At 54.6% G+C, this 12,336-nt stretch overlaps 6 protein-coding genes and 1 non-coding gene across 7 annotated transcripts; 4 read left to right on the top strand and 3 right to left on the bottom strand.

Annotated features, from left to right (window-relative positions):
- Window positions 1–273: 273 nt before the first annotated feature.
- SODALDRAFT_296559 (FMN-linked oxidoreductase) lies at window positions 274–1,305 on the top strand. Its single transcript, XM_028608802.1, has 2 exons — window positions 274–464; window positions 529–1,305. The coding sequence occupies exon 2, from the start codon at window positions 556–558 to the stop codon at window positions 1,174–1,176; it is 621 nt and encodes a 206-aa protein (XP_028465868.1). The 5' UTR covers window positions 274–464; window positions 529–555; the 3' UTR covers window positions 1,177–1,305.
- Window positions 1,306–1,482: 177 nt separating this feature from the next.
- On the bottom strand, window positions 1,483–1,563 carry SODALDRAFT_t130. Its single transcript has one exon. It is a non-coding gene; the product is annotated as a tRNA-Ser (tRNA).
- Window positions 1,564–2,936: 1,373 nt separating this feature from the next.
- Window positions 2,937–4,063, top strand: SODALDRAFT_351219 (hypothetical protein). The gene is made up of 2 exons (XM_028613525.1): window positions 2,937–3,280; window positions 3,369–4,063. Exons 1-2 carry the CDS (start codon window positions 3,103–3,105, stop codon window positions 3,938–3,940), a joined length of 750 nt encoding a protein of 249 aa, XP_028465869.1. The 5' UTR covers window positions 2,937–3,102; the 3' UTR covers window positions 3,941–4,063.
- Window positions 4,064–4,104: 41 nt separating this feature from the next.
- SODALDRAFT_351220 (acid protease) lies at window positions 4,105–6,062 on the bottom strand (the record flags this gene model as incomplete). Its single annotated transcript, XM_028613526.1, has 2 exons — window positions 5,480–6,062; window positions 4,105–5,405 (listed from the first exon to the last, which is right to left on the bottom strand). The coding sequence occupies exons 1-2, from the start codon at window positions 5,769–5,771 to the stop codon at window positions 4,105–4,107; spliced, it is 1,593 nt and encodes a 530-aa protein (XP_028465870.1). The 5' UTR covers window positions 5,772–6,062.
- A 529-nt stretch (window positions 6,063–6,591) lies between these two features.
- Window positions 6,592–7,767, top strand: SODALDRAFT_379290 (hypothetical protein). The gene is made up of 2 exons (XM_028615030.1): window positions 6,592–6,632; window positions 6,726–7,767. The coding sequence occupies exon 2, from the start codon at window positions 6,758–6,760 to the stop codon at window positions 7,418–7,420; it is 663 nt and encodes a 220-aa protein (XP_028465871.1). The 5' UTR covers window positions 6,592–6,632; window positions 6,726–6,757; the 3' UTR covers window positions 7,421–7,767.
- A 418-nt stretch (window positions 7,768–8,185) lies between these two features.
- Window positions 8,186–9,769, bottom strand: SODALDRAFT_324507 (hypothetical protein; the record flags this gene model as incomplete). The annotated part of the gene is made up of 1 exon (XM_028609891.1): window positions 8,186–9,769. The coding sequence occupies one exon, from the start codon at window positions 9,767–9,769 to the stop codon at window positions 8,186–8,188; it is 1,584 nt and encodes a 527-aa protein (XP_028465872.1).
- Window positions 9,770–10,757: 988 nt separating this feature from the next.
- On the top strand, window positions 10,758–12,055 carry SODALDRAFT_360398 (hypothetical protein; the record flags this gene model as incomplete). The annotated part of the gene is made up of 7 exons (XM_028614258.1): window positions 10,758–10,857; window positions 10,950–11,089; window positions 11,151–11,347; window positions 11,388–11,595; window positions 11,697–11,811; window positions 11,873–11,905; window positions 12,000–12,055. The coding sequence occupies 7 exons, from the start codon at window positions 10,758–10,760 to the stop codon at window positions 12,053–12,055; spliced, it is 849 nt and encodes a 282-aa protein (XP_028465873.1).
- Between the last annotated feature and the right edge of the window lie 281 nt (window positions 12,056–12,336).

The following is a 12,336-nucleotide window of genomic DNA, read 5'->3' on the forward strand; positions in this document are numbered from 1 at the left end:
CACATGATATGCTACTACTGCCGTCAATAAGCCCACTTATGCTGCATGCCATTGAGAAACACAATCGAGAGAGAGACCGCTTCTCGGAAGCGAACGTGGGGCTCCTGATGGGAATTCCCGAGGGCCAAGACCAAGACCAATCTTTACCCGTCTCGTCAGGGGTTACACCAAAAGCGTCCATGTTATGGCTTTGATATAATTTATAAATGTCCCGCCCCAATATAATCATGCCGCACCGTCTATTTTCTTTTCTGTACAACTTCCCCTCGTCTCTTCTTCTTCGAAATGCATCTTGATACTGTAGTCTGTGTTGATACAGTCGGCTCGTCAGTCATCATGTCGAAACTATTCGAGCCAGTGTCGGTGGGGTCGAGTAAGCTTGGCCACCGGATAGCCATGGCCCATGGCGCCGCTAACCCGGTAGCGATGCGATGACGACTGGACTGTGATGAAGATTGCAAAAGGTAGGCAGTAGGCAGGAGAGCAGACCCAAAAAGATTTGATTACAAAAAATTGACAAGAACCAAGGGTGAATAAGTCTGATATCACGAGTCGATGGCTTACTTTCCCCCTGTGCTCCCTCTTGAGCACAGAGTGCTACGAACAGCGCGCTTGCGTCCCCGGCACCCTCATCATCTCGGAAGCAACCCTCATCTCGGCCCGCTCCGCCCGCCGCTACAACGCCCGGTCGTCGCCGCCATTGGGGCTGAGAAGACGGCCATACGGCTGAGCCCGTATAGTGACTTCAACGGCATGTTGATGGGTGACCCGGATCCGACCTTCCGGTACCTGACGGAGCAGCTGAAGCCTCTGGGATTGGCGTTCCTGCATCTGATAGAGGCGAGAATCAAGGGGAACGACGATGCCGAGTGTGGTGGGGATAGGACGGTCGCGTGGTTGGCCGAGCTCTGGGAGAATGTGAGCCCCGTGCTTCTTGCTGGGGGGTTCAAGCCCGGTTCGGCGAAGAAGGCAGTCGACGAGACGTTCAAGGAGTATGATATGGTTGTGGTGTTTGGGCGGTATTTCGTCCCGATCCCGGACCTCGTGTACCGGATCAAGGCCGGGATCCCGTTGGAACCGTACGACCGGTCGAAGTTTTACACCCCGAAGGAGCCCAAGGGGTACATTGATTACCCCTTTGGCGAGCAATATCTAGCCAGCGTCAATGTTCAGTAGAAGGCGAAGGGACAAAGGGGGGATGGTCGGTGGTCCGATGGAACATGAAGGTCTGACTGAAGCAGTGTTAAATCCATTTGATTCCTAGAATTAGATAAGTAATATTGCCGGCCATGCCGACCGATCAATTGACTGTGAGAGTGTTTATCCGAGAGCCTCGATATACTAGAGACTGGCGTCTGAGATGGAGGCTGGGCTTTGGAGAATATAGGGGACGAGGTATTGTCTCCTTTTATTGACTTTAGGGGTTGTTCGGTGTGGGTGCATTAGAAAAAAAAAGGGAAGAAAAAAAGAAAAAAAGTAATCCGACAGAGACAGGATTCGAACCTGCGAGGCCGAAGCCATATGATTTCTAGTCATACCCATTAACCACTCTGGCACTCTGCCTCTTGTTACATTAACTTCCCCGCAAACCACAGCTTTGGACACTCCCTCGAGGTAAAAGCTCCAGCCCCCCTTCATCTCCAGGGGTCCGTCAGGGCTTTCTCCATGTTTCTTCGGGAATATTCCAAGGAGGATGTGATCTGACGGCTTCACAATATTGCATGTGAAGATAACGTGATTGCATGTTATAACTTATGCCAGCATGTTTATCTTGCATGTATGTTGCTTCATCATTTATGTTTCCGATGTTAGCGGCCTCGAGGAGAAGATTGCCGTCGAGTTGATAGATCTGTGCGACCCATCAGCCCTGATGCAAGGGATGTCCAGAGTCCAGAGTCCACACTCCAGGGTCTTCGTTAAGCCATCAACGGCGTATTATAGCAAACATTGAACTTGCAGTAGCGCATTGCATTTTACCAGTTGAGAACTTGAGCCCCCAAAGTCGCGCCGTGCTCCAGGAGTCCAGCCTCCACCCACGGGCCACGGCCTCGACTGTCAGGACCCGACCCCATCTGATCGAGTTTTGTTTCAATGTTCGTTCTAACTTCTCACATGGTTCAGTCGGCACCACCGGCTACTTACCTCACAAGGGTGGGGCTACGGGTGTCGGAGCCGCACGCAGGCCGCATTCCGGGATCCGGGATCCGGGACCAAGCATGACCTCCGGAGTCCGGAGTCCGAAGTCCGAACGCCCCACCAGTACCGATTCCTTGGAATACATGTATCTGTTGATTCTGCTCTGCAACTCAGCCGAGTGAAGAGATGGCAAGCCACTGTAGACGAACTTCTTATGAGATTTTGCCTTGGTCTCTACCAGCACACAGAAGCGGTGCAGCGTGCTTACTCTTTCTCGCAGTTAAGTGCATCACTCATGATCACTGCATATGCATCTCTCACCTGAGCGGGTCGCGAAACTCGCCATAATTCCGATCAACTGTTATTTGCACCCCTATATCAAAGTCAGAACTTAGGGTTATCCCATGGTGCCACGTTTGTTTTTATTCGGAAACTTGCAGCCCCCTGCACTCGGCACTCCACGCTCAAGTGAGTCCCAGACCTCCGGTGAACCCGTATTATCGGAACGTAGCGTCTAAGCGCTGATTTCTCCCTCCACCCGCCATTTTCTTTTCACGACACACGGCAGCCTTTGTGGGAGCTCGCACAGAAACAAAGTAGTAAGCCTAACAGTAAACAGACCTATACGAGGCCTTATGGGGCTATCGTCTGGTGGAACTGCTGTGAACCTCCATCTGCGTTTTTCCGTCGTACACCGCTGACGGTGAACACCCTCTCGCAGAAGACCAGAATAAGAGGACGAAAATTTTCATCTTTCCCCTTCGAACCAAGCACGGAGATAACATGAACTTTATGTGGGATGGCCGGATTCGTCTCCAGTTTCCCATTCTTTAAGTTGCTGAGATATTAAAGCCCCTGTCGCCCACCGTTATTACACTCCTGAATAGAGCAACACAAGTTATAACTTATTCACAACCAGGCCAACACCAAACCAGTCCAAGCCAACCCCTCAGCCCAGCCGCCACCATGACGACCCCCAAGGAAGCCCACTCCCGACAATACTCCCACATCAACGGCACACCCGAAGACCTCCTTCACCGTCTAGCCATCTCCGAACTCTGCAAAGGCTGGCCCGTGTACCGCGATGCCTCGGAGTGGATGAACTTTCGCTCCCTCTTCGCCCAAGACGCTACCGTCTGGACCAGTAAGCTTGCCCAAGTTGCCCCCCCCCTCCCTTCTTCCCCTTCCTTCTTGACGCTGCACGGCAAGTCGGAGTTGACATGTTCGCATAGCCTGGAGCGGAGCCCGTTCCGTCGACGACTTCATCGCCATCTCCAAAGCCGGCAAAGCCTCAGGCGCCTTCATCCAGCACCGCGAGTGCGGCACCCTCGTGGAGCTGAACCGCGAGATGAACCGCGCCGTGGGGAAGATGAAGGCGACCATCACGCAGCGCTTCGTCTCGCCCGAGGGAATCGAGTACGACGTCGACTGCGACTGCCGCTTCCTCTTCTTCTGTACCTACGTCAATGAGTCGCCGATGATGATGATGGAGGGCGACAGCGCCAGCGGCACGGGCGCCGGCGTGGAGGATGTCAGTGGTGGCGAGTGGAAGGCGCAGTACGTGAAGCTGATTTATGAAAAAGACCGCCTCGTCCCCGTGGATGGCGTCAACGTGCCCAAGTTTGAGCTGGAGGAGCTGGAGAAGTATCCCGTGGGATATCGCTACCTGAGTGTGGCGCAGGCTTCGCTGGGACATGAGATCGATACGAAACTGGCGACGGTGAAGGATATTGGTACCTTCGAGAGAATGTATGCTTGTATGGAGAAGTGGCTGGATGGGGAAGATCCAGAGCTGTTCTGGTAGGGACCAGACTGGAGCTTAGATGCACGAGGTTGGACTTGAGATCACTCCGGCGCCCCCATAGCACGGGCAAGGGTCGTGTTATGTTATCAACCAAAAGGCCGTTCACTCCGTAGCCCAGGCAGGACTATAACAAAGCATGATCATGAAGATTGTTTGTTGACTTGCTACACGAGAATCCAGGAGATGGCGATGCCGAGCATCACCCACCTAGCCCTAGGACGATGAGCTTCACTTCCTGATTCAGGATCCCTATCTGGATCATCTCCACCCTCTCCTGAATCCGCAGCAACGTCATCCGCAAATACAGGCGTCGGGGCAACACCATTCCCAACCACCGCCGTCGAAGTGGCGACTGCAACAACACCCCCATCATCATCCTCATCCTCATCCCCATCCCCATCCTCGCCCTCGCCCTCACCCTCACCCCCAGAAGAGCAGAGCCCAACAAGACCACCAATAAACTCGGAGCCCCGAATGCCCATAGTCCGGCTGCCACAGTCTACATAAGGCGCCATATGCACGACATCCGCCTCAAGGTCAAACACCACGTAAGCCGACCTGAGAAACGTATCCCCCAGCAACGTAAACTCCTCGCTCGGCATAATCCCCAGCACACACCGCGCCGGAGCCGCCCCATGACCGGGGAACACACGGATCATCTCCCTGTAGGACACAGGCACCGCGACGCCCTCAAAGACAAAGCCGATAGTCCCGGGTAAGTCGACCAGCCCGCAATCGACGGAGTAAAACCCGTTCGCGTCGGGTTCGGGCGCCCCAAAGTCCGCGGCGATGGCGCCCGCCAGCTCCGGCGGGAGGAGCGTCATGGTGGCGCCGCTGTCGAGGAATACGGGAATCGCACTACCGTTGTATGGCGGCCGCGAGATGCCGCTGGGCGGGGTCAGGTGGATGGAACGCAACGAAACCCAGTACCGCGCCACGCGGTCCGGGGCGTCCGGGGCCGGGATGACGGGCAGCGGGGCGAGGGATCCGGTGAACTTGGCCGGGTCGATGCCGCCTAGGATGAGCTGGCCTTGGCCCGCGTCCTTGGAGCCCAGGGCGAGGGAGAAGGCCTTGGTGCGGATGGCGCCTTGCAGGGCCAGCTCGTCGAGGAGGGTCGGGTAGGAGGTGGTGTGGTTTTGGCCGTGTCCTAGGCCGAGAATGCCGGCGAATTTGTCGGTCGTTGATGTCGCGGTGCCGAATTGCACCTGGCGGACGGTGGGGGAGGAGCCGAGGGTTATGTCGTCTCGGAGGTAGGTGATGTTGGCGGATCCGATGCCGTAGCGGAGGGTGGCGGAGGTGCCGAGGGGGTTGGATGTGGACGAGTTGGAGGGTTCGTACGTTCCGACGGCTTCGCAGAAGCGCTCATCTGCCGGACGTAGATTGGCGCAGGTTGGGTTTACCCATAGTTCAAAGGATCCTGTGTCGAGCTGGGCGTACACAGGCTGTGGAGGTGTGCCAATGTTGACTAGGAAAACGTGAGTTTACATGATGTTCATGATGCGATAAAGGCAGAAGATGTGGACGGGATGCTCAGCTTACGCTGGGCGTAGTAGGCTATATCCGAACGGTTGGCCAGCTCCAACTCTATGGGACGGTTGATGATGCTCCGTTTTGGGGAGTGAATGACGGGAAGCGCCAGGAATAAGCCTGAGTCGTCATGGTCCGAAGGTTCTCGGCGATCCGAGACAGGAGCTCGGCTGACATCATAAGCTGCTGGCGAGATAAGAGGGAGTGTGATGAGATTCTCGTCAATAATGTCGTCGACGGGAAGTTGAGGCCATGCTTGGGCGCAGACGACAAGCAGTGGGACGAGGAGTAAAGGAGGTGCCATTGCTGGCAGAAAGAGGGTAAAGGGCTATCTCGTCAAGGTCGACATGAGAGGCTCTTGAGAAATCAAGTCTCGAGGGCTGAAAGATTGGCTCAACTGCTATTGAACGAGGACGTCGAGGAGTTCCGAGTGAACGAGAATGGATAGGCCGAAGGATAACAAAATCATAGTATTAGACAAGAGCGGTTTGCGAACAGCGGCCATTCAGTCGTCTTGTCGCAATCACAAAAAGAAAAGACACCCGGTCAGGACCTCGACACGACCAGCGGTTGAGGTGGCTCGGGTGGGAGCGTGAGGGTGAGGTCGGCCGAAGAAGACAGACGCACGACAACGAGTCTAGGAGTATGCTAAGTTGCTGGGTGGGAAGGGATAAAAAAGAAAAGATGAAGCATGTCCGAGCACACCATGGCTGAAACTGCCTAGAACTTGAAGACGGGGCCGTGTCGTGAACTACGCCCCTGTTGACGATCAAACAGCCCCAAAATGTGATGAGGTTCCATTCAGGGGTCAGGGGTAAAACGTTCGGTGAGAGGTCGGTGAACTGTCGGGACTCGGTGACTACCGGTGAGCCCATCCCCCCCTTACCCAAACTGCCAAAACATATCCGCCATCTCCTCGGCCCTCGAAATAGCTTGCCACCGGCTAATCACTTCAAGACGGGACTCCGGTAAGTAGTAGGCATTGTTGCCGGCAAAGATAAAGTCCTGGCCATCAACCTGGAATTTTCCATCTTGAACCGTAGCAAAAAAACCCCTGCGCAGCGACTTGACGACCCGAGAGGGCGAGGGAAAGGGCGAGGGATATCAGGGAAGCCGAGTACATGATGGTTGATTATGGACCAGACGTCAAAGTCAAGGCCGCTTTGTCTGTCTCGTGGATGTCAAGTCTTCGGTAGACCTCGTTGTTGACCCTGATAGAAACGGATCGCTTTTATACGTTTGCCACATCAGACATCAGTCATGATCCTCTGGTTTTGAGGGCGGAGGGAAATGTGCCCGAGGGTCAGTCGGCCAGAGGGCCTCCTCCCACCAAGGTCTTACAACTTCATCCAACAAGAAACAGTAACTTATTCACATGGTAGACAACGGAAAGATACCATCCAAACGCCCCTAGGTCATCCTGTACAATCAACCGCCAGCCCATACGGAACATTCAACTCAGCCTCCCCAACTCTTCTCATTCCAATGCGGCCCAAACAAGAAGAACACAACCAACCCAATCCAAAACGTCCAAACTCCACACCGAATCCACAACGGCCTCTCTCCCTCCCTCCTCATCCACTCAACACCATCCTCCGACTCGACATCCAAGCCATGCTCATCCGACTCCTCCGACGCAAGATCGGACATGGACCCGTTCCGAAGACTGAGCGGGACGTCGGTGTTGCGCAACATCATCATCATCGTCCCGTAGTGGTCCTCCTCGCCGTCATATCTCTCCACCGACGAAGACGAGGACTTGTCGTCGCTGCTGTCCTCTTTCATGTCTGCGTATTTCTGCATCAGACGACGGAACGACGGGTCGAAAAGGGCGGGACGGGGCTTTTTGTCCTTGGCGGCGGTGGTACTGGTGACGGCTTCGACTTTCTTTTGGGTGAGAGGAGCTGCGGGTTCGTGGGGGTTATAATGGTTCTTGAGGAGAGCGGCGGGTAGACGCGTCGTCGTCGTCGTCGTCGTCGTCGCTTTTTCGGGTCGCCTGGGCATCCAGTGGTACCAGTCCGGTGTGGAATCGTCTGGGATCTCTGGATGGGGCAGACGTGCTGGTATATGACGGGAGTTAGGAGGGCGTCCTTTGATTATGGCGGTCATTTTTCTTTTCTTTTCTTTTCTTTTTTTCTGCTCCTCCTTTCTGCCGCGGGTGAAAGATTCTTGGTGAGATAAAAGACTCAAGAGGGCCGGTCAAGCTTTGCGTTCGGTTCTTTCTTCTTTTAAATGACGGATTGATGCCGTACAGTGATGTGAAGTTCAAGAGGGAAAAGAAACGCAGATGGAAGAGCAAGACGGAACAATGTGGACAGCACAGTGGACTGGAGGCAAGGCTCATAAATCCAACCCCTTTTTCTACCAAGTTGGGCCTTTGACTTTTTTTTTCCTTCTATTTCTTTTGACGAAACCGCATTCAGGCATCCTAGCATTCCAGCGAAACAAAGGGGCCTTGGTTCCTCGAGTCGAGAAGTCGGCCTCCCATCAGTGGACAAGGGATGAAAGGAGTAAGGAGGACGAACAGCCACGCCAAGCCAGGACGCAGCCCGATTCTTTGTTCCTATTTCCCACGACTGGACTTTACGAATAGCAAGGGGCACATCCAACACATGCACTCACTGACAAGCTCACATTCATGTGATGCAAAAAAAAGCCAAATAATTTCTAAAAAAAAAGTTACATATACTACAAAGCAACAGGTTGATGAATGCCGGCTCAGCCATAGTTCAACCACTGCCTCGGGGCCCTGGACTGCCAGGACAAAGGACGATTATACTCCCCCATCATGACCTCGTCCAGGGTCAGGTCGTAAGCGAGAAACCTGGCAGGGGTACGATGGAGCGGCTGGCGACCACACAAGTCACACAGAACACGGTCCGCCCCCTCGACCAGCCGGCGGGTGCGCCAATACTCCATGAAGCACTTCTTCCCCACGACGTGGCCCACCCGGCACGTAATCCGCGTGGCGTCGTGACCCAACGCAAAGGCCTCGTCGTCATTGGCAGGCGGGCCCGTGGTGGCCCCCTTGACGCTCATGGGCATGTAGCAGATGAAGCAGCGCCGATCCGTCTCGTCGAGGGCATCGTACTCCTCCTGCGTCACGTAGGCGCCCAGACTCTGCTCGACGGCCTCCTCGCGGCTATGCTCGTCGCTGATGCGCATCTCGGCGCTGCGCCAGAGATGATACTCCAACTCGAGGAAGATGCCGTCTCTGAGAAAGACAAGCGAGTAGGGCTGTACGAGACTCGCTTGCGCCAGTTCGAAGACGGTCAGCTGCGGGTCCCACTCGTCCGGGTCGGATAGGCGGGTGATGTCGGCGACGACCTCCTCGTGGATGTCGCCGGCGACCCAGTCGTCGCCGATGCGGGAGAGGTTGAAGAACAGGTCGAAAACTTCGTGCGCACGGCTCTCTGTCAGACCGTTGTCGTTGGCGATGAAATGAGCCACGCAGAACAGCAAGGTACGCCGGATTTCCAGGACGTTCAGCGCCCACTGTTGAGCTTCCTCGCCCTCGGGAGACCCATGGGTGGCGAGATATTGGTCACTCCAGCCCCGGTCGTCCGTGTAATATTCGAAGGCTTCGTGGACCCTGTCGATAAGCGCCCTAAACAGGGGCGCGGTCCGCCCCGCTCGATTGTAGTAAAACGGCAGCACGGGGGTGCCGTCGAGGAGGGGGTTCAATTCCCCCGGACTAGGCTGCGCCCTGAAACTGGCGAAATACTCGGCACACTCCTCGGCCAGGGGAACTTCGGGCCAATCCACGGTCATCTCCTGACCACGCAGATGGGGCTGGTCCTCGCGGGGATAGAGTAGACCGCGGGCGGGCAGGCGGCGCTGGGCGGCCGAGATGTTCCTGTACTCGGGCCACTCGTTGGCCTCCTGGCACGGGCAGTAGGCGCCGTGGTCGAAGTGGTCCTTGTTGAAGCGGCAGGCGACTTCGATCTTGAAGGCCTTGTAGATTTCCACGAGGCTCTCGGGCGGGGTGGAATGACGGTAGCTGAGGATGGAGTGGAGGAAGAAACACAGGGCCTTGGCGTAGGCCACGACGGCTGCGTCGTTGGCTTCCCGGTTTGTCTGCATCGAGCGGGTGACTCGGACGGGGTCTTGGCTGGGGGCGACGAAGCGGCCGGAGCACTCGGGACAGGAGATGTCGTAGTATTCGCGCATCCAGGGGAGCGCGCGCGAGTCGTAGCAGGTCCTGGGGTCTGGGTTGGCGCAGCGGCGGATATAGCTCGGACGGTGGCCCGCGGTCTCGTCGCTGCCCCAGCATTTGTACTGCCTGAACAGATGAATACACATGATGGTTTTCTAATTCGATGCGGTGGTGTAGGTAAGATGATATTGGTAGCCGAGTTTTGATCCCGGGACTGACATTGCGAGGAAAGAACATGACCATGATATATATCATTAGGGTCGTGGATTGGCTTTGGAGAGAGAAACAAGACAATACCATTGACACCCGAACGGTGAGCTTGAACAACAATAAAGCCAGGAACAAGAGCGAAACAGACAAAGTAAACGAAGACAAAGTCACGACAGGAAACAAGGCAAGCCGAGATGCAAGAAATCGGACAGCGAGAGCAAAGACGATGCCATTGTGAGGAAATGGGAAAAAGAACAGAAGAAGGATCCAAAGAATGTCAAAAATCAAACAACCAAAGAATCAAACAAACTCAACCTCGGGTTTTGATCAGTTCTTTGTCGTCTCCATCGTTCGGTTCGTGATCCGACATGTTGAGAAGTTGAGCCCTCGACGCCCTGGCTCCTGGGATTGAATCGAAGTTGTAGTTGTCGTCCTCGTCCTCGTACTCGTAGATGCAGGTTATTCCGAAGCCGACAGGTGCATATTTGATGCGTCATTCATTGATACCAGCTCCTCGTCATCATAACAAAGACGCAACGCATGTTGTGCAGTGGTTCGCAGGACCTGTGCATTCGGCAGAAGAAGAGATGTAGGAAGGTCGAGGGTTTGTTGGGGGTGAGTGTGAGGTCGGACATGACAGGGGCCAGCATCACGTGATATGTCTGTATGATGAATAATCAAGAGAATGGGAATTGCTGAGTCATCGTTCCAAGATGATTCTCCCTTTCGTTAATAGCGTCTTGACTCTTCACCTTCACCTTCACCTTCACCTTCACCTTCACCGTGTCCCCCCACATCACGTCCTGTCCCTACATTTATTTTCCCGTCTTATCATCACATAATGACCGGCCAAGACAAGTTTCCCTTCTTTTTTTACGACTACCAACGAAGCGCTTGAACGCAAACTGCACCTCATAACCCACAATGTGCCGTCCCACGTTGTTGCCTACCGGGTTCAACCACTGGCTGGGTCCACGGTCCACTACACTACAGTCTACGACCTCTTGCTTCGGCTTCTCTGCCGGTTGGTGGCAGACTCTACGTGTATATATCCGTGGTTGGTCATCCATCCATATCTGGGTTGATCATGGAGTGTTGCTGCCCAACCTTCACTAGCGTTTTGTTTCCCTTCGACTTCTTTGTTCATCATTTACCTGAAGTCCACCACGGCGACCACGCGACCACGCGACCACGCTTCTCTTCCCTCGACCAGCTCAGCAAGACAGCAACCATCTGCAGCTCGAATGCCCGAAAGAGTTAAAGTCATGAACCTCCAGGGAGTCGAGGAACCAGCACAGCAAACTATAACCATCTCAGAACCCACAACTTGCCTTCCACGGACACCTCGACTATCACGATAACGAACAGCTCACTGTCTCTGGGCCTTCGCTTCGGCGTAGGCGAGTTTTGTCGTGGTGGTCTGCCAGCCTCACCCGTATCGATTGGAAGACGGCTAAAGACCTTCGGTCTCTCGCAGCCAACGGCCACACACCCAATCGGCCTTCAACGGGCCAGTAGCACAGTGACGCGATAGGTGGCTAATGGTCGTCGCAGGCAGATGGGACACGGCAAAAAGACTGCACCCTATCTTCCCTACCCTATCCACCTCGACGAACTTGCCATACTTGGGACCCTGGGTTCCAAAAGCTCAATGGCCGCCCATGTGGCCGTGCTGATGAGCAAATGTGCAAAAGACCATATGGTGGTTAGCACGACATATTTTCTGCGATCGCATGCCCCGAGAAGCTGGCGCAAAGAACGAGTAGGGCTGGCTGGGAAAGTAGTTCGAAAAAGCAGCGCCTAGGGACAGAGACGATGGCGATGCATCTTCCTCAACTCCCAGAACACCATCCTTTTGGGTAGTTACAGCAAACGTATGATGGACCTCGCTTCGGCAACTCACCGCGACAACTCCAGTCGTACTCGCAACATGAACTCACAACTCGCGCCATGCCTTCATCCACTCCCCACGGTCACGGTCGGTCCTTCTCCTCATGCAGCAGACCTGCATACTCATGCATCTGTGTCTACCCATTGAGAGACGACCATACAATATCTCCTGTCCATCACCGGTTAGACTTGTCCTACGATCCCACTGAAATCCCCCCTCCTCTTCTCCTTTTATGGCTAAATGCCAACCCCGTAGCTTTGATGAACATGCTGCAGTGCTGCAGTGCTGCACGGCTGCCGTTGCATGTGCTCCTGCGAGCTGTCTGCAATGAGCGTAACTGTTCAACTTAAATATCTCGCATCGTCACCTGTATTCCGTTGCTTCGTGTCTGCTATAATTTCTGTGTTTTGCTGTTCAGTCTGTTCTTTTTGCTTCAGTTTTTTCTTTTATTATTATTATTTCTCTTCCCTAGTCCCTCTCCTTCCCCGAGCTCAACACCGTTCTTCTCCCCCCCCTTTCGTACGCTCCCTTTCTTCCCCCTTTCTGTTCTCCTTTCGATGCTTTCTTCGTTCTCCCCTCGCCGTCTCCCCGCCCCCGCCTCGGCCACCGCAT

This window comes from Sodiomyces alkalinus, assembly GCF_003711515.1.
Source record: "Sodiomyces alkalinus F11 unplaced genomic scaffold SODALscaffold_6, whole genome shotgun sequence".
NCBI classification, from domain to species: Eukaryota; Fungi; Ascomycota; class Sordariomycetes; order Glomerellales; family Plectosphaerellaceae; genus Sodiomyces; species Sodiomyces alkalinus.